A 21,410-nucleotide genomic window follows, 5' to 3' on the forward strand; every position below is an offset into this window, starting at 1 on the left:
AGTGGTTTGATATGGTCCAACGGCAACTATGGCTGCACGGGATACTCTGCATCTTTTGCCCCGCTAGATGGGGATGATTGTTCAAGTACCTATAACCATCACACCTAGAATAAAATTCAGTTGCTAACAGTTTACTAGAGCACAGTGAGCAGCACTCTGCGCTCAGAGTTGATGTATGCGGCACAGAAAATGGCTCATCGGTTGCTTGGGTACAGATAAACCACACGGGTCTGGTTACTTTGTTCAATAAAGATGGAAACAACTCGTCCTGCGTACTTAATAGAGGGCTTAAGGCTGGTAGTTGGTGCAATGCATCTGAATCAGAAGCATTCAGAAAGCACTTCTCCGCAGTGGCTTCTGCTGTCAACAAGTCACTGCCCGCCACTCCATCTACCGCTCCATCTACCGCCACCACGAAAAAAGTCCCCAAACTGTTCTTTGTCATGTTGTGGTTTATCCATCGTCTACTATAACCACTAGCTGTTCATCTGTATAATTAAGAGAGATAAGCAGAATCGGAACCTTGACTATGAAAATTGTTGTTGTTCAGAGGTACAAATTGAGTTATTATCTCGGAGGGATACATGAGCCTATATATACAACAATTACCCAAGTTGATTGGAAATCAACTTGGTCGTCTGTATAGATACTTCGGATCTCATTCCGACGGCGCGGCTTGGTTCCTGATCTGCACCAGCCTCATATCACAACATTCCCCCTCAGGATCGCTTTGCTGGCAAGGCGTTACTGGATCAACGCTGTGCATGCAAGCTTCGGTAAACCATTCAAAAACCTTGGTGGGCAAATAAAGTGGAAAGAGCGCCTGCGCTGTCACGTTCGTTGCCTCCGAGTCTCCAAGGCTTCGATTCCTAGAAGACTACAGAACTTGGCAATATCCGTAGGTTCCAACGGCTTCATGAGACCGTCATCGGCCTGTTCCTGAGTAGGAACATATTGAAGACCAATCTCGCCAGCATTCAGCACTGCTCTCTGATGGTGGAATTTCACGTTGAAATGTTTGGTCCGTTTGTGGAACTCGGGATTGCGCGATAGGGCAATAGCGGACTGGTTGTCAAAAATGACGTTGGTGACCGGGGACCGATACATTTGCATTTCTGCTAGGCAGGCGCGGAGCCACTGCAGATGTAGCGAAGCAACCGCTACAGAGTGACTTGGTGGTGCGATTGCGGCTGGGACGTGAAGCGACTCAACGTGCCCAGCGCAAACGCAATATCCGGTCGCGTGCCAATCATAAGATATATCAAAGAACTAATGGCAGTCGCATAACGAGCTTTTGCTTCCTCGTCCAATGGTTCCTCCTCTGGACGATGATTCGGAATTTGCTTGGGATTCGTCGGGGTAGTCTTCGTTTGACAGGTTTCCATACCAAATTCAGCAAGAATCTTTTGGATGTACTGGTGTTGATGAAGAGATATGACTCCGTTCGCATGGTCGTCGAATTGAATCCCAAGGAACGAACGCGGGGTTCCCAGGTCGTTCAATCAAAACTCCCTTTCCAATGCTCGTTGTACTTGGTTGACCTCGTGCAAGTTTGCTGCAGCAATGAGAAAGTCATCGACGTAGACATAGATCACACAAGAAAGATCCTTAGGAAACACAGTTGTCAGACTGAGTCATGGTGAAACCATAAGCGGCCAGCACAAGGTGGATGCATGGCTACAGCACCTGCGGAGCTCTTTGCGCCGTATTGAGGTTGCGAAGGTATGTTTCATCTCACAGAAGGTCATGCCAGACCGTCTACTCGAGTGCAGTAAGGATGTGACACATACCCAGTAGATCTGTCGCATCTGGTGCGACCGCAAATTTCGTAGCCTCGGTGGCACATTTGACAGCTTGTTATGTTTCTTTCAGCTATTGTCAAAATCCAAACCTAGCAGCTTGGCTGCTAGATCGAGTGATTCTAACGCAGATATTGTAGAGCTGCAACATGATCTTTAGGCGTCCAGATTGTGATAGAGGAATGTGAGCCTTACATATAGCCCGTCTACGATAGTTATGACCTTGCGCGACACCATATTTTACCTATCACATTCAACATACCCGCAACGGTATGGGTTCTGGGCAATTAGTATTGAGTACTGAGTAGTATCCATATATTCTGACCCAGGTATATTACATACTGGTACTTATATATCACGTGGCTTAGACGCCATTGGTCTGACTAAAGTACGAGCTCTAAAGTTTACTAGTTTTAAGGCGTCCACCTGGACCCTGATTTGGGCACCTGGCAGGCTGGAGATCAATACCATTCCGCAACACCTATATATATTACACACTGGCACATGCTATACTACCTGTAGTACATTCCCGAAGTTAAATGTATAAATATTCACCAAGATCTCACCTCTATATTCTTTTTCTATCTTGGGAAACATCAAGTTAATTCTCAATCCCACTCAATCAGCGAAGATGAAAGTATACATTCCAGCTTTCGGACTGATGGCATTCGTCACCTCCCAAGCCATTGCTGCACCTACAGGTAAGAACCTCCTCTTAGGATGCGTCTCTTCGTACCTTGATTGAAATTTTGATAAACCGCATTTGAAGGCACCGACCTTCAGGCCCGCGCCCATTATTGCGTTGATATCAAAGTATGACACGACTACAATTGGGGGGGGGGTGGCTGCTACAAAGAATGCAAGAAGCCTGGTGTGATGCACGAGATAGAGAAAGAATTCAAGGGAAATGTCGGCTCAATCAAAGTTGGAACCAAGGGTTATGATTGCTCATTCGGATCGTGAGTGTCATCCAGATTATTTCAGCATAGAGTTGACAATTCTTCAGGAACGGTCAACCGGGCTGAAGTGGCGGAACAATACCCGTAAAGTACCTGGAACAAAAGTACTTGATCGTGGATGGATCAACAATCTCAAAGCATACTATTGTACTAAGTCGTGATAGTAACTGCTAGTAGTTATCTGGCTCTCACTAGTTCTTTTCGGCCATCCTCTTGTGTCACGATGCACTTGGCTGGAATGAGACTCCAAAGATCCAGGTCGTTCAATTGAGACGCTTCAGCTCTAGAGCCTGAGGTTTTCGGAGTGCTAGATTATTTTGCTCTTACGCCACCAGTCTAAAGATAGTCCCAAGTCAAATCTATTTCATTATATACACTATGATCTCTACCCTTTCCTATAATCAAACAAGCGACTACAGGTCGTATTACAGGAGACATTTGGCAGATCGTGAATCATGAAGCTCTGACTAAGCCCTTGTCTGCCTCCCAGCTGAAGGTGGCTTATCTTCTCAAATTAAATAGGGTGACCTCGAGAAGAAGAAACTTATTCCTAGCGGCGCGGCCAGATTTTCTACTGGTCTACCAATTTCGGCATCAACATATCACAAGACTCAGCCGGGGAACGGAGTCGATTTCGTGCTTAGCAAACGAAGATGCAATATCAGCAGCTAGTAAACAATATTCTGACCGTATATTCCAGGGGTCAGAGAATTCTTTTCGAGACTTTCCGTTCAGGGTAGTGATCTGCATGTCTCGTCTTACCCGTTGGTACGGCCCCCCCGCCAAGAAGCCCAGTATGGCAATACTCTGCGCTGCGTTACATTGAACTGACGGAACAGATGTACATTTTGGTGGTAATGCCCTATCATATGAGGGGCTGCAAGGAGTTTGCATTTCGCGCCCAGGTCGAAACACATTTAGTCTGCAGGCCCAAGGTATTTATTAAGAGATTTGCTCTTCAAATGACGCGAATTTTTTCCCCAATACTTTCAGTCCAATATTTTCCAAAATAAATTGCCCAACTCGCACAACACCCACTATGAAGCTCTTTTACTGTTTGTTTGCCTTTGCTGCTCTCGCATTTGCTTCGCCAGCAGCTGCCGCTGAAGTGAGTCCTCGAAAATCCGAAACGATCACTTTGTTGGTTTGATTGACAGACATGATAAGGAATGCGAGAGCGTAAGGGCCGGAGAATCTTGTCCAAGCGAGTAAGATTGCCTTGGTATATCCTTCTTAAGCGTCAAGTCTAAGAATTCCCCAGCAAGCCCTACGGTTGCAATCTTTCGGGATTCCACTACTGTTGTGTAAGCTCTTTGATTCCATCACAAGCTGATGTGGACTGATAAGACCGGACAGACATCAAAGTGCTAGGGTATTGACGATGTGCCTATTGAATCTCTGAGCTATCTGCCACCGAACACTCCATGGGCGGCACGCTTTGGAATCCAGTGTAACCCACGAGTCAACAATTTCCATGGTCATATTCAGAGTCGATCACGGACAGTCCAACCAATCAGGGTACCATGATTTTCTAGTTCCATGTAGTCCTTCTAAAGGTATTTCCTCGTTAAATCGTATTCTTTTAGCCTGCTGGTTTTCTCACTCTATGATATATCTAAAAATGCCGATGTTTTGTTTGGTAGACTGTTCCCTGGCCGGCCCTTCCATTTGAGGCCATTTGAGACCTATTTTGTGAGTTAGATGGGGTTCTAATGGATGACCAACATGGAAAAAAAGCTACAGTGGAATCTACTACAGGACGCAGCTCGAGGAAGTGAAAGAAAGATAGCTTGCATACGTTCAGAGGAGCGTAGATGCGGCATGTAGATCCGTGTCCTCCGCGTGTCCTTTGCTTAGCTGAATGCCTCATGGATTACCCCGTCTGGAAGGGTTCCATTAGTTGGCTATGGCGAAGAATGGCAAGGCATCAACCAGGTCGCTATTTTGGATTCAGCACCGTCGATCATTGGCTAATCTTACGAGACTGAAAAGCACCGTATCTATAATCCACATACAGCTCGTTGTGATAGAAAAGCAGAATTTCGCCAATTTTGAAATATTGCCAAGCAATGACGATATCAACACATCGGACAATTCATTGTACTAGCAATTCACCGTTTATCGGGCATTCGAATGACGATGCCATGGATCTTGGAATATCTGCGGGTATTTCCGATGGCTCCTTTTTATTTTCCCGAAGCAGGAACTCATCTTAATCAATGCCACGACATACAAATATGCCGAAAAAATATTATATGAACCTCTCTTCCACTTTCAATGCTCAAGTTCTGTTAAATCTCCAACCATTCAAAAGAAGTAATATTTCTCTCCTCAGAAATGCTTGTCACTTCCAGCAAGCATGTCGCTATTTTGGGCGCTTGTGCTCTGTCCCTTAGCCCCCAAGCCACTGCTCCATGACACTGCGTGTCGAACCGGCACGTCTTTGCATACGATTCTACTAAATCTTTATTCCAAACGACCAACGCTGCGGACTTCCATTTTACTGGTTGATAGTCCGTCAAGAAAAACAATCAGAACCATAGATTTGGGAGTATGTTGATGCTCAACGGCATTCGATGTAGGGGATGCAGAGAACTCAGCCATTTCCTGACAAGAGCTGCTTGCGCGCGATATGCTAGAAAACGATTTCAGTGAGGACATGGTACACACGTTCGGTTTCACTAACCTGCAAGCGGCGTCCAGGGTCAGTGGCCTTTGCACGGGTTGCTTCGTCTTAGATGGAAAGGCGTCCTTAGGCATCAAGTATAAAGACACTACAACGTTTCTGAAAGCGCCCTGGATGCAGCGTCGTGTATGTCCGATTGGTTCGTTTTCGCTCGTTAGTTTCCACCCGCTCGAATACGTCGAACAGCTGAGCAAAGCCGAGTAGGGTTATGTGAGACGGTGTAGGTCCGTGATTCTTAGCTTGTGGCTCTTTAGTTGGCTCGGCTGTGACTTGGGACCAGACGGTCTCTCTTGATGTGTATTTGATTAGGCCATTGTTAATCTGTAGGCTCCAAATGACGGGGCCTTTGCGTCTCCTTCTCCTTGCACGCAGACTTGGACTAACCATCTGGCCGTCTGCGAAGATATGGCTCACCTGCCATGGAGCAAAACAAATCACCAGCACATCTCCGGTCTTTCGGAGCGGCTTGAAAAGACGCGAGATGCGAACCAAGAACACTGTGTTTCATCCATTGGACGCCACGAATTCGATCCACAAGGAGGCTATCATTTCGCGGTATTCGAATGCCGAGACATGGTGGTATAGGCACATTGTGGCTTGAGCTTTGTATTGGGTAGAAACATCAGCACATGACTGATGCACAGAGTCGACTGAGAGAAGGGCCGAGACGATTTGGACCTTACATTGGCTCATCATCGATGCCACCAGTAGTTATGTGAGGATGATAGACAGCATGCGATCGCATCAGTATAGGGGAGCTCGAGCAGACATGGCTTTCGCTTGAATCGCATTCGACTCGAGTGACGGGAATATAAAGGGCGCTGTTGTACGATCCGAGTCAGCAAGCTTATCACTTAGGCGAGATTTTGTAACTTACCTGTTCATAAAGTTCGCAGAACGTTCGCTTGAGACGAAACGATCAAGTAGCTTCGTGGTCATATCTTACCGACGAAATCACTTACAGTTGTCTCCATCAATGCAGCCACCATTCATGCCGTGTTGACATGATGTTGTATCCAGTTCGCTCCGGCTGTCGCTTTGAATAAGCTGCGCTAGGTGCACCGGGCAACTTCTGAGAGCCAAAGGCACGTAACGAACCACCTGTGACAGGAAAATGTACAGTCGTAATGGGATAAGACCTCGCGAGGGGGACGGCGAGAGGTTCATACACTCTGCTGTTCGTGGTGTGGAGGCGGTGAGGTTGAGGCGCAAGACGCGATGGGCACGCGTCGTAGTGCCACCTTGGTCTTATCTCCGATCCGGCGATAGGACTCTCAACGGGTATCTTTCACAGTGGTGACGGGTGCTTCTATAGTGGCATAAAAATCAGTAATGGTATTGGTGATTTGGAGCACAAAAATTCGCAACAACTGATATGGCGCAGCAGAGGATGCGATCAATCACTCACATTGTCATGAAGAATGGACGTCTCAAGCTTCTGTGTTGTTGTTCAGAGGTATCAATTGTGTTATTATCTCAGAGGGAAAGATGAGCCTATATATACAACAATTACACAAGTTGATTTAAAATCAACTTGGTCGTCTGTATAGACACTTCGGAGCTAATTCCGACAGTGCGGCTTGGTTCCTGATCTGCACCAGCCTCATATCACAACATTCTGCGCAGCGAAGATCGCGATCGGATGTCCGCACCTGTTTTTAGCCCGTTCCTTCTTCATCTGATTCTTTGCTGCGAGTTCCGATGTGACGGGGCCATGAATAGTGTGTAGGCAGTGGCTTTGTGCAGAGCACTAACGGGGGTACAGTAGATTTCGAAAACGGCTTCCCCTCGAAACACTGACGGCTTGTTTCTCGACCTGTACCCTTGACCCCGCTAGTGCATATTAGTACTAGTGGTAATCTAATATGTCTTATAAGCCAAGCATGGTTGGAATTAAATCCAAATTTGAACTAGTGTTGTTTCGGGTACGGGCCGAGAAACAAGCCGTCAGTGTCTCGAGGGGAAGCCGTTTTCGAAAGCTACTGTACTGTGTCCTCGGGGACTTCAGGTGCGATGTCCATGTTCACTGTCATTCATTAGCTTGCAGATCGGCGACATAATCCATGACTCACATGCTCTGGTGGCCAAGACTAGGGACAAAGAGACGGCTAAGATCGGTGGCCTTTGCGCTCGCGACTGTGGTCAATTGTCCTCGGTTCTATTGAGATCGCATCGTCGTCGGAATCAGTGAGACAGGTCAGGCTAAGATTCACATACCTCGACGTAAACATTCGCGCTTTCTCTTGGAAATACACAGAGGCTGTACAGTAGATCGGCTCAGTCGGCTGCTGTGGCGGAGGCATCTTTGCATATACATCTTTAAGCTGCTGGTGTAAATGACAGTGCATCTGGTGGGAATCATACCTGTATCTCTCACAGGCACTGTGGCTTGCTGGTCCGCGATGTATCCTATGAATGTCAGTACAGTGGAATTTAGTACCGGGTCAAGGGGGGAGAACTTATCAAGTGACTCAGACACAATCCTGCTCGACTTTGCGTAGTAAAGTGAATAAATTGTAGAACAAATTGCCGGGGGTAGAGGACGGATTTATAGGTTTCTCGGCTTCTGTCAGTTGGAAGCTGGGCAGGCAGTATTGAAGGACACCTGTCTAATTGAGGCCTGTTGAAACCCACGTCTTCTTTTTACCTCAACTTTTTTCAGCGACATGTTTTGCCTTTAGATTCTCAGCGAGAGAGACGAGCACGAGTCGTGTTGAGCAACAGCATGCTGAGTTGGTCAAGAAACGTTGGCTGACTGTTGAATCCTTCACGGCCCTCTTAAATCGAGGCACTGAGTACTCTTCAATGCGCAATGAAAGGCTCATATTTCTTGTTCTGATACCTCATCTGGGAACGTTTCAACGTTGAATCACCGGAAAGCGCTTACAACTTCATCTATCGAAATAATGGACTTTTTCCTCTAACCTCGGTTTAGTGTTATGTGGTTGGGATGAGATGTGGGTCTGTCCCTCTAGACTGCAGAAAGCGAGGTCGTGCTCGACCTGTCAACCCGTTGAAGCTTGGCCACAGGTTGTCAACACTCACTTTCCGAACTTGCGACCATGAAGACGCACCAAAAGAATTTTTGTTTTTTTTATTTGAAAATTTTTTTAATGACTACAAGTTCTACAATATTCCATTTGTTCGGATTTCTGAGGCGTTCAACGAGAAAGAAAGAGGTGTGATTAAAATATATATCTTGAACAAGCGTTCATTTGGCCCTCAACATCGTGAGGTTTGATTAGTGTCCCCGACCGACTATCCCTATTGTTAAATACACTGTTAACAGCCCGCCGAAAACTAACAAAACTTTTGTCAAAATCCGACTGCATCAATGAACAGTTGTGATAATCGTTAAATTCTCTATGTAGTCGCCTGCGTCTGCGCAGTCCATAAGAGACACTAAGGATCGATGGAAATTGTACTAACCAGACCCCTGACTTTTTCCTGCGGACAAAATGGATGCCCCGAACAGCTCGCCACACCAGGAAAAAGGAGATCAGCAGCCCAGTGAATTGCCCATCCTTGATGAGAAAGACAAATCAAAGGAAAGTTCTGGCCATGCCCCATTGGTAAGTGAAATGATTCGGCTTCAAACGCTTTTGCTGACCATTGCAGCCCTCCACTTCGCAACAGAAAGCAGAAACAAGACACACCCTGGCGACCGAGCCGTTTCAACTCATCTTGAAGGTTCTAGCAGACCTCGAGCGCGACGATCCCAAGTTCGCCTTCCAGCAGCTCGACTTGTCGGACTCTATCGACGCCTATGGGAGTCATGTGTGTCCAAGCACATTGATGGCCAGAAGCTAGAGCAGGAAAACATGGTCTTGAAGGAGGCCGGTACGCACCTGAGAAAGAAAAGAGATGGTCTCCAGGTTCGCCACGACAAACAGCTATCCCGGCTGCGCTTTTTTGAGCAGGCATTGGAAGTATCCCGGGAACGACTGGTTAGCGTACTCGATGACTGGAATCACCCCTCCGGGCTCAATCTGGCAGAGTTACCGGAAAATGCTAAAGGAACGTGAAGGACTATCCCTCAGGGGTGACATGCCCTATTCTGTTAACATAGAATACTACAGTTGACTTGCCAAATCAAAGAGAGTTACCACTTGAAAGGATCTTCTATTACTCAAAATGAGAATATACAAAAACAGGGCATGGAATAGCTTCCGATTCAATTTATGCTCACTGTAAAGTGTTGATTCGTCCACTCCGAGTCTCCCTCGGCGGATGCCGAGACACATCCCGTCCACTTGGCAAGCGAATAATCAACCGATAGAACGCTTATCACCGTCAGGTGATTCAGGTATCCAGCACCAAACGAGCCTCTTCAGAGTCAGCCGCCTCAACGGTCAGTGGGATCTGTTGTGATATGAAGCTGGTGTAGATCAGGAACCAAGCCGCACCGTCGAAATTAGCTCCGAAGTATCTATACCGACGACCAAGTTGATTTCCAATCAACTTGGCTCATTGTTGTATATATAGGCTCGTGTATCCCTCTGAAATAACAAGTCAATAAATACCTCTGAACTACAACAGATTCAACGTGTTTGGGCTCTCGTGGATAGTAGAATGAGGAAACGGATGCCCTGAAAGAAATGTCATTGTGGAAATCGGGTGAACTGATTGATCCTCGACGTGTGTTGACCATTTCACGCGACGAAGTCGATAAACAGTGAGTAAAAAGGACGTATCATCAACTATTTAATTGATCACCAGTTGGGATGGATGGTGTTTATTAGATGTTATTGGCTTATTTGTCTCCACCTGCTCTGATGTCCGTGCATCCCTTAACACCATGCCATGGTGCCACCACCCCAAAAGTCTACTAGCGATTATTTCAGAGAAACAGTGAACCAGCCATGCCTGCCTAAGTTACTCTTGTCTTTTGGTTAATACCATGGCCTTGCCTTATCTTCTTTTCAAGGGTGGCCTGCCTCAAATCGGCCGATGCTTTGCATCCCGCGACAGACCACGACATTCTCCAATAGACTTACGACCGTTCTCTCAAGGGGCGCAGATGCCAACATCCAAAACTCGTGGTCTTTCCTACGATGGACATGATCCGACAATTAATCAATTCGTGAGAACATTAATGTTCAAGTTGTTCGGTGTTAGCCGGAGATAAGGAAGCGCTAAGGATCCAATATCTGAGACTCCTTTCTCCACTTGGAATAGTTCCTTGAATGCCAAATGTCATTGCAAAATGATTACCCGAATGACATATAGGTGGTTAGCTGTTGATATGGAATGATATCACTACTTCCAGGTAAATGACCTTCGAAGTAGACATTGGGCAGCAGCGGCAAAGCTATTGGGGGCTAAGATCACCAGCGTGGAAAAGCTTCATCCGATTTGGAACTAATTATTGGGGAACCAATCATATCACAGACTGAGTAAGTTTCCAGTCATGTGCGCTGTCGGTTGATATTGCCGGTGATGACTTCGCCGCAGAAATCATGCCTAGGGTGCCGATCACGAGCTTTTAGGCGACAAGACCCATCTCGGGTACTTTGTAGTCTGCTGGGTTCAGCGAGGCGGAGAGGACTTTGATTAGGATGTCATCGCCTGAATCGGCCTGATACTGTTGGGGTGCGCGCTGAAGTGTTGAAGGTGAGGTTTTTTTTGTCTGTTTGTTGTGCCGGAGTAGGACCAGGCTCGCATTGTGGACGCCTTTCTGGATGAGGTGAGGTTAGCCGCGCATTGACCTCAGGGCAGTATCGCCGTCACCACGTTGGGAAATACCACATTTTGTCCGACTAGGCGTTGTATTTCGTGGCCAATGTGGATTTTATGAATACAATAAATAGTAGTAGTTAATATGTTCAGCAAGAGCTGAAAACCTATTGGCACTACACGTGGTTGCAGCTAGTGGCTATGCTATAGGATTTGGCGTCTGATTCGGTTAACTCTAGCTAACACGAAGTTGCAACCAATGGAAGACTTGGATCCACGAAAAACGACTAATTACTCCGGCAGATCGAAGGGCCAAATATCTCGCAGGTCTCTTTCATCCCTAATAGGATCATCCTCATCCGGATCATTATTTGTCAGTACGGCTTCCAACATTCCATTGAACATTGCTTTGTTTCCTGCTTTTGCCGCTTCCCAGTCGTCCAGAGGAACCCATCCATCAGATGCAGTGTCAAGCAGGCTTGACAAATCACGCTTCAGATTCTGGGCTGCCTCAAAACATTTGTACTCCTTTCGGTGCAGAGACATCTCTTCTGGTGTCGGTAAAACAAATGGACACGAACCGGGCAATCCGAGTGCTTCCCAGTCTTGAGAGGTTTCAATGAGCTCATGCCGAAACGCAACGGCGCCATCTTTCCACGTTCTGTAGCAGTACTGAAAGGGTCGAAGTATGCCCTCATCCATCGACCTAGGGAGTGCGAGCTTTGGAGTGAGAAACCGGGTACAGACTTCGTAGGTTTTTGTGCATAGCTCGCTGTCACCTGCCCCTTCTGCACTTGTGGAGGAAGCTACACCGGTTGCGAAGTCCGGAACCTCATCTGCATACCAGAACGCCGGTTCTATGCTGGATGACTGCCAATCAATAAAACCAGTTATGACCGAAGGATCATCATGCGAAACAAATATGTTCCTTTTGTGTAGGTCGGGATGAAATAAGGCCGGCACAGCTGCATCACGGACCCGACTATCCGCGGACATTGCATTTAGCACCGCACGACCACATCCCAGAAGAGCTAAATGTTCCTGGACCGAGCCTTGATAGATTGGTCGATTGGGGAGCTGAGAGTCCCTCGGTGGGATCCTTGAAAGACCTGCGTCGACAAGGCCATCGGAATATGCAGCTATCGTCGACCCTGTATTCCCAAAACTTAGACCCTAATTCCAGGAATGAAGGTTAAAGCGAACTCACATGGACCTTGATTGGGAGCTGTATGTTGGTAGTACCTGGGGTCGCCACAAGCCCAATACCTTGTTCCACAGTGGGGCCCGAGGCAGAAGTCGCCGTCTAGCGGTAGCCTAGAGGAAGAGCCCAATGGTGTGGTGGAAAAATACAAGCTTCCATAGGCCGAAAAGTTGAGATCAACCATGTCTCTGAGCTTTTTGTAAATGGCGTCTATGCATGCGACTTTCTGATCACCCGACATGTAGGGCCACTTCTGCTGTAGCTGAATGCCAGCCGCATGTTCCATGATGATGTATTCGCTTCCGACGATATTCGTCGCGTCGTCGCTCCAATCAAGAATTTCAGGGATCGGAATGCTGGTGTTTCTTTGTACTGCGTGGCACAGATAATTAGCACAAGAGCTGGTCCCTCGCAGATGGTTGTTTCACGCACAGTATTGGATCGTTGCCACTTCAGAAGCCGTCACAAATTTTGCGGGGCCAGCTGATGTGAAGGGTAGCCGCGCCACGACGCGGGAACTATCGTCCATGGTGAAAATGAACACCCTGTTGAAACCACCTTCCTTCTTCTCACAGCTTTTGATGTGTTTTGCCCCATGGTAAAGGCCGACTACCTTCCGACAGAGCTCGTCAAAGTTAAGGTCAATCCGGCGTAGCTGGCGTTGATGTTTGTCGTTCCGAAGCCATCGACCGCTTGTGTATGAGTGAGGGTCAACCCCTGTAGTTTATTAGAATTAATATAAATCACCTGACAAAACCAAGCTTACCATGCACCGTTGCCTGGTTCATTGAAAACCCTGAGATTGGCTGTGCGCGATTGCGCTTGGAGAAGGAGGATTGAGATGTGGTATCGCGGATGAGGGAAGGCCGAATATAATGAGATCGGTGAGAGTGATATGTGAAGAAGAAAGGCACTTGCGATATATGGAATGCTCTGGTGCGGCGCATTGTGCGAAAAGCTGGGAGGGTGTTTAGGGATGTTTTTGTATCACTTGGAAGGGGTCGGCCCACTGGCTTGGAGTTTGCCAAGACTGGACACCGTGCCGAATACGTCATCTCCGGCGGCTAACTGCTAGCTAGTGAAAAGTAGTTGATTACATTGAGTATTACCCAGGTAAATATGCTTTCGAATATTCAACGAAGAGGGAAACGCTCGAAGGCAGTGCAGTCTAGGCACATGGGCCGATTCCGCAGGCAAACCCAGCCCCCGAAATCATGCTCCTCGTGCAAGAGAGGAAGTAAGGATCTTACAACAGCGCTTCTGTAGACATGAGTCACAAACATCCATGGATGAATTCTTCGCCGGCTGATATAAGCAGCAGTGGGGGCCCCGGGGCCTGGGGCCCTCTGGGGCTGGAAAACAACAGCCTCTCCCCACTCACTACACTATAATATTGTAGGTACCCTATACATGTGCAGTACTAAAACAAGACGATGAGTAAAAGACAGGTATCAATAAGTATAATTTACCAGACGTAGAAAGATATCAATTGCATAGTCTCACTTAAGGCCTTTCCATGTCTCCCCTACCCCTGTGCTCCCCTCAATCCCTGCTATCTATATTCCACACTTCAGCCTTGCAAATTCCCTATATCCAAAGTGATGAGATTGGTTGGTCTCTAAAGCATTTATCCAAGCTTCTCTTTGCCCAATTTCACCAGTTCGTTCAACACCCGAGTATATTCCGCATCCTTGTCCTCGGCCGTGGTATCGAAAGTCGCAGTCGCAAGTTTTCCATGAGTTGTATTTTTTTAACCCAGTCTTTCAGCGCAGGGCTCTTGGCTTGGGAATTGACCTGCAGGTTCACATTGAGATGTTTCGTTTTGTCGTTGTAGCGACCCGCGTCGACGCGGAATTGAAATAGCGCGTCCTTGGTTCTTGACGGGATGAGGCGGCTGCCTTCGGCGGCGGCGCCTGTAAATTTAGACGGCGCATTTTTGACATTCTGCGCCAGTTGAGAAAACTCTGTCAAGGCCTTGGACATTTTTGCTATTTCTTGTGTAGCAAATCGGTGCTCTGATTGTCCTTGGTTCTGGTACTAGATTGTCAGCGTAGTCTCGACCGTCAAAGGGATGAGTCGACATACCGAATTGTAGAAACTGGAGACTGCTGTGTGAAACCAAGTATCAACAGGATTGATTATTCTGAAAAAAATCTGGCGAGAAGGTCTGGTATTTATATCCATGGCTTCCTATTATTTTACGATTAAAAGTCGTGTTATGCTCGATGAGCACTCAAAAATTTTAAAAAATAAGGAAATGACTTTGGAAATCTTGAAACAAGAGAAATGCACAAAGCTGTTGCATCAGTAGTTGTAAAACAATAGAGGATATACGACTTGTAATTGCACCAGTGAGAGTGAAGCACTATCCGCTGTTGGTCGGGCTAAAGAGCACTGAAATACCACCAGGCGCTCTAATATTGGGTGTGCCCCATTTCTAAGTAGTATCGCGGAAGCGATCTTTCGCCAACTCCATCATGTCGACCTGTGCCGCTATTGCAATGGCGCCGACCAACGAATCGAAGCTCCTGGACTACGCGCCCTTTGAATGATCAACAACAGGCGACTACTCACGGCGCTAGCGGGGAGCCCCTGAGTGGCACACATAGTATGCAAATACGTAGTACTTCCTAGCTACGAAGGAATCAGGTGTTTTTCCGTACTCTATACAGCAAAAATGAGGGGGGTTTGGCGTTTCTCGCACTGACGTTTCATTTTTCAGCTGCTTATAGACCTCCGCAGAGCCCATAGTTAAAGCCCAAAGCCCAGCCCAACCCAACCCGCAAATGGATTGAGTTTTGGACCCGGTCCTTAGGCCAATCGATGGGCTATGAGTTTATACCTCGAGCCCACTGCGGGTTAATGGGAGCAAATGGGCCCCAAACAATACAAACATGCCGAGAATTTGGATGCCAGTATAAGTTGAACCCCCTTTGGGATTATGTCGGATTGACGGATACTGGTATGTGCTAGTATTGAGGTGTCCCATTGAAATGTATTGATTGTGTCAGGATGAGGAATTGATGTACTGGCTGGTACTGAACATGTCCAATAGAATCAGGTGAACGATTGTAGGTGTTAAAGATCGGTTGAACGATCTCAGGGGGTCTTTACAAATAAGCTTCGGCGTTGTTACAACACCGTACTTCCGAATGTGCCCGGAATACCGTACAAATACTAGGGGAAATGGGTGAACGATGAATAAGCCTGTCCCAAAGGGTCCTAGTGGTATTTGACCACTCTCTCAGTTCGTCAGATTGTTCTATCTGGATCTTGCTGTTGAAGCGTTATCAGATCTCAGAAGTCGTTCTTAGCGTGTTACGACGCTGGTATGCCGAGCGTGGCCCGTTTACCATACAGAGATAAAGAGAGAATGGGTACTTGATGAATAACCCTGTCCTTGGTAGTAAAATACCACCCCTCAGTTCGACAGATTAACTAAATTACCTCTGTTTAACGTCCGTTTCTTGCCCTGATCCCTAAGGTAATATTTTATTAGATTCAATGTTTCAAAATTAATCACTACTATCACCTCTAGTTCACGTAAAACGACACGAGAAAATGCGTTAATTAAGAAATTTTCGAAATTACAGGGGTTCACTAGAAAGTGGTGGTGTTTCCCTAAACTCAGATATATATCCAACATCAAAACATCAACATTCACCTTTTCGGTTATATCTCGACCCCCACCGATCGAATTTTGTTCAAAATCAACATGCGAACTCATAGTATTCCCTTTATTCTAAATGTGAAATTTGAACTTCATGCGATCGGTGGAAGGTCGTAATACAACGATTGCAGAGCAGCGCCTGCATGGGTTTTTATGGGGGCCCATTTATGGGCTTTGCGGAGGTCTAGCTGCTTATCGCGGCATGGGTGCAATAATGTACGAATGAGCTAGCCAGTGATCCGAAAATGGACCCACACTTCGAAGTCGAACCTCTTAAGTGTGGGTCCGTCCAAATATGGCTCTTTTCACCCCATTTTAGCCTTGGAAACCTCGAATGGAGCTAAGCCCCTTATGGTGAGAGGTCGCACTTTGTGCAGAAATCAAGGCTCGATTAGTCACGAAATAATCAGTTCGAGTCTGTTCAGGATAGTTAGGTGAGCGCGTACCCCAGAATGAATTCGTGGATGCCCTAGAGCCAATGGGGCAGTCTCTGTGATCAACTTCTTTCAAGGATGAATCAAGAAATTGGTTGATAGGCAGTTTCATACACAGACCCTTTCAACTCCAAGGACGTATAGGCGAGCTCTGGGAACTTCGCTGCTCCTGGAACCTCAAGCCCTTCCTAGAGGTAAACTGTGGGTTCCCAGGCTCGAGCAAAGTGCCTCTAGGATCGAATAGAGCTCCCAGGGCTACTATGAGTACAGCAAAAAGAGATGTGGATCACATTAGTTTGGAAAACTGAGGGGAATACCGATCCCAGAGACACTTCCGTTGACCCTGAGATGACCAGTGGATTTCCTGTTTCTAGGAAACTGAGTTCTACCCCTGGGATCTCTACTCTACGACCCTTACCGATTACCAACTGGCTTTGGAAACAGATTGGCCAGATGTGAGAGCTGTTGCACTCTTAGGACTCTGATTCCGGATCCTAGAGTCAATATTCTACCTTCTGAGGTCTCGGAAAGCCCTCACAAGACACCTTCACCAGACCTGCGCATGAATCTGCGTCATTCAATCACTCCCGGAAAGGCAAGACATAGCTCCAGGAACCGCACTTGAGGTTCCAGGAGTTGATGAAACTATCCACAGGAACATGACTTTGGTTCCTCGAGGTGGGGGCACAAGATCCCATAAGCTCCGTTGGGCTTCCTGGGGGCTACGTGGCTCCTAGAACCTGCTTGTATGCTCCCAGAAACCCTTTCAAAGCCTCCGGGAGCAAGATATCTCCCAGAGCTAAGATGTGCGTTCCCAGGGCTGATAGAGCTGTCAAAAAAACGTGACTGATCTTTTGATACATAGTGAGAATGAAGAGTTTACAAGTTACATACGATTTTATGGGCTATGTGATCCCTGGGCAGCTCACATTATTCTCGGGTCGGCTTTTGAATTCTTCACGACCACCAAGGTTGATGGATAGTTACACAGAGCACATCGTCAATCATCACATGTCTTTTACATCAAGCCACTCGACACACTGCTCCAATATTACATCATTTGCTCGTCCTGACATATTGTTCTGAATTGTGGTTCTTCCCAGCTTCGTTCACAACTTGATTCGCTAGAAGATTCTCTTGTTTTGTCCTTGATCACTGTTTCCTCAGAGTCATAATCCGCATGGCACTACTTCAGATTTGAGTCCCACACTGATGTACCATAGCTTTTTGTGGTGCGAATCTCAGAATATGATCGCACAGGCGAACTGCCACGCTATCTCTGGATCTAGGCACATCCAGGGGTCCTTACGCTATCGGCATTACCTTATTAACACTGCATGAGAGCGAATTCACAGCTGATCTGAGGCATACTTTATGCCATTAGAGTGGACCCATATATAACGAGAAATAAGGATTAATACAACACAAGGTCACCGAGATCTCCAATTGGCCGATACGTGGTGAGATTTGACAAATACCTGATGCCTCAGGAATATAGTACGGGACTGGTGGCACTGCCCAATCAGGATTGGCCGTAATTTATACCACCAGGAACAACCATATATCCGTTACAGTCACTTCGAGATTTTAGGATACAAACCCCACTACCCCTCACAACTCTCCGTTTTTCAAAATTCGGTATTCGAGGGCGCGTTTTGCTTATACAGGATTGATCAAAATCACCGACAAAGTGTTCCATGATGACGAGCAAACCGCTATGGGAAAATGCGCAGCCTATTGTCTCTGCTGTACGGCAACTCCTACTAGACGGCAAGATCCTCCCTTACGAACCGAATGCGTATGGGTGGCAAGGCGTGGGGGTTGAAATGCAAATATTCATTGAGGACTTGAAGGCAGAAATAGAACGAAAAGAGTTTAAAGTAAGTCCCGGCTTTTCTTCTACCTGGCGATTGCTTACGGAGTAGGTTGAAAAATGTTTCGTTTTCCACTTCAATATCGGCAGGACGCTCGATAATCCCTCCGAACGCCTCCTGATATTTCCTCTACGCGGTCTTTCGGATATTAGGCCAGGGGCCCCTCTAGAATCTGGTACATACTGGTTTATCAGTGATAAACGAGCCTTGGTTCCACGACAATCGTGCGGAGTCGACGTTATTATCGCTGTTGGCGAAAAGAGAACCGAGGCAACTACGACTATCATGTGAGCGGTGTATATTCCGCCGCAACACATTTGTTCAGCACCGGAAGCATTTTAGGCGTATCACTTGCTAATACATGGCGTTTTTCTTTTCTCCCTGGGCTGCCAGTGAAATAGTTGGCCCGTTTAGTTAGGCGTTAGGCGTTAGCCGTGCTGATACTTTCGTCCTCGTCGAAGTTCTGTTCACGAGCCTCTAGCAATTTAGAGCTGCAGCCTTTGCCGCTGCTATTAGTCATTCCTTGCTGGCTCTCCTCTGCAAACGATGTACCTGCAGACATTCCATTGAACCATTGCTCCCAGTCAAATACCTGTGACGGAAAGAAATCTGGAAATTCCTGGAACTCAAATGGCAGAAACAGGCCATAAGAACTAGGTACAAAAGTGTCTGGATTGTTCTCGAGGGACATGCAGATTGGAGGGTCATCTAGGTTGCTTGTCAGCAGGTTTTGAATCGACATTGCCTCATTGCCTAAGGTTGTGTTGGCAGAAGTTTGCGAACACAAAGTTCTGTCATACAACAGATTTGGCGGCAAGACTGCTTGACCTTCTGTAGTGGTCGCCGTCTCGTGGGAAAAATTATCTGATTCGTCAGCAGGATTTGGGTCTCGGAGAAGGACGAACTAACATTCTGGGAGGGCATTGCGTGATTCATCTCCAGTTGTGGTTGATCGTTTGCAGGGCCACTGTGCATCTATACTGCGTTAGTCAATTCATGGAAAAGGATCGATATCACTACAATTTCCCTGTTTGCGCTTTTTGGAGACAGATTCAGACTGGGCCATAATCTCAATGCTTTCCTCCTTCTCGAGGCTCAGCATGATATGGCATGCAAGTTTTGAGAGGCCCAGTATTTGGACTACAGCGTCAATACCGAGTAGTTGCATTCGACCTACAAATGCGTCAACTACCGGTTTCGGTGAGCGTCGACATCTGTGAATATCAGTATGCTATGCCTAGAGTAGGATGGTTCGAAACTCACTTATTCGCCGTTAAACTAACGGGGAGTGCCATAAGATATCCAGGATTGTTGTTGAAGTGGCACCTTATTATGCGACTGAGCTCCTTGCCTTCCAACACAAGCCGTTGAATAGCACCCCGCAATTTCCCAACTTCAAGATTATCGTCATCCGAGAGTTCGGATTTGATATCTTGAACAAGACGCGCAAGTTGGCCGAATCTGAAATGTTCGCCATCGTGATATCCTTTTTCACAACTAAGTTATAAAGGGCATATAGTGTTAGGCGTTCATAGAGAGGCATGAGTTGCGCACTCCTTGTGATCTGGAATGACTTTTCAAATATCCTGGCAACCGCCCCTTTCGCGCTGTCTTTGTGAGAGTTGGCGACACCAACCTGGCGAAGAAAATAATCGGGATCTTCCCTGCACTTTTGAAGCGCGTCATAGAGCGGGTGCGGGATTTCTATCTCACAAGGCCCTAATGACTGTCCCTCGAGGGATTGAAGGATATCTTCCTTCATTGCGTTAATTCCAAACCCCAATTCCGTGGTGACAAAGTACCCTGTATCGTGCTTTTGAAGCACCAGGCGAGAAATATCGACCTGTGCAAGAGACACCAAAGCTGTTGGACCCTTTGGCAGGGGCGTGTCTAAATGCAAGATGGCTGGACTAGCAAGCTGGTTGACAGAAAACGCTGCTGGGAATTGAGTAAACCCAGCCCGGAAGGAATCCTCCGACCTTGGAATTCTACTTTCACAAGGACTTTCAAGTAAACTGTTAAAGCTTGAAGATCCAGCATCGCCAGCGGAGTTGATGTTTTCTTCAGAAGAATATCTGACTGGGGATTCTTCTGTGTGGCTATTTGGATCCGTGGCCAGAGAACTTGTTGGCGTTTGGCTCAATGGCTCTGGCGTGCCTCCAGGCAGGCTATTTGCCCGGTCACTACCATCGATCGATTCGGTATTGGATTCAACTTCAGGATTGGGATCCGTGGTCAGAGAGCTCGCTTGGCTTTGGTCCAATGTAGATGAGATGCCCGGAGCGATGCCAAGTTCCCGGGCATCAGTATGAATAATTCCATCGAGGTTCCGATTAATGGCAGCGGTGTTTGGGAGTGCTTCCAACGAAGGCGCTCTTTTCTTAGATTCGTTATACGCCCGTGCATTATCGTCCTCAATCTCTTCGACGTACCCCATGTACCGGCTCTGATCCTGCTGACCCTGAGGATTTGAATGGATTTCAGATGCCAAAAAGACTTGCCGGGAAGCTCTTTGCCTCTGGGCAGCCTCATCTTCGATCTCTAGATGATGTGTTGATGATTCTGGCGTGAATGGGTTACTATGGCGCGGTATGGGTGTTGCTGGGCTTCTCGGTCGGTATGCATCGGTTGGTTGATGGGAGAGGGTTCGCACACGGCACAGGAAATTGATAAATTTCTGCAAGGCAAGCAATTCTGAATCACCAAGCATATCAGAGCAAGCCCTCAGACTCTGGTCTGTTAGCTTTTCTCGGTTTCCTTCCAACATGTACCACTTGGCTAGCTGGGAAAGAAGACCCTGAAGCTCGCCATCTATGGATTCCATTTAGAATAGCGGGAACCAAATCTAGGCGCGAAGAGCTTGTAGAGGAAGACGGGGCAAGATTGACACGAGCGCGCCGGAGTAAAGAATTGATATGTGAAAATCTGACCAGGTCTGAGGCGAGTCGGAGAGGCGTAGGCAACCGGCTATGTGCTTTACTGCCACCAAATCATCCCAGCAATGATTGAAAGTGGCTGTGTGTAAAAGCGCCCTGCGATCTCTTGGTTGTAAATTCTACCACCCTGGTGCAAGACTACACCGCTTCTCGTATGATGTGGCGGATAGACCTC

The 21,410-nt window shown here is 47.1% G+C and overlaps 3 protein-coding genes across 3 annotated transcripts; all 3 read right to left on the reverse strand.

The window, feature by feature from the left end:
* Positions 1-11,411: 11,411 nt before the first annotated feature.
* On the reverse strand, positions 11,412-13,268 carry N7506_001833 (uncharacterized protein; the record flags this gene model as incomplete). The annotated part of the gene is made up of 4 exons (XM_056951129.1): positions 11,412-12,271; positions 12,328-12,693; positions 12,754-13,038; positions 13,088-13,268. 4 exons carry the CDS (start codon positions 13,266-13,268, stop codon positions 11,412-11,414), a joined length of 1,692 nt encoding a protein of 563 aa, XP_056817044.1.
* A 718-nt stretch (positions 13,269-13,986) lies between these two features.
* Positions 13,987-14,304, reverse strand: N7506_001834 (uncharacterized protein; the record flags this gene model as incomplete). Its single annotated transcript, XM_056951130.1, has 1 exon — positions 13,987-14,304. The coding sequence occupies one exon, from the start codon at positions 14,302-14,304 to the stop codon at positions 13,987-13,989; it is 318 nt and encodes a 105-aa protein (XP_056817045.1).
* Positions 14,305-18,720: 4,416 nt separating this feature from the next.
* Positions 18,721-21,123, reverse strand: N7506_001835 (uncharacterized protein; the record flags this gene model as incomplete). Its single annotated transcript, XM_056951131.1, has 5 exons — positions 18,721-19,052; positions 19,209-19,274; positions 19,320-19,513; positions 19,563-19,785; positions 19,854-21,123. 5 exons carry the CDS (start codon positions 21,121-21,123, stop codon positions 18,721-18,723), a joined length of 2,085 nt encoding a protein of 694 aa, XP_056817046.1.
* Between the last annotated feature and the right edge of the window lie 287 nt (positions 21,124-21,410).

Source organism: Penicillium brevicompactum, assembly GCF_028827555.1.
Source record: "Penicillium brevicompactum strain IBT 35665 chromosome Unknown utg000001l_segment0_segment0, whole genome shotgun sequence".
NCBI lineage: Eukaryota > Fungi > Ascomycota > Eurotiomycetes > Eurotiales > Aspergillaceae > Penicillium > Penicillium brevicompactum.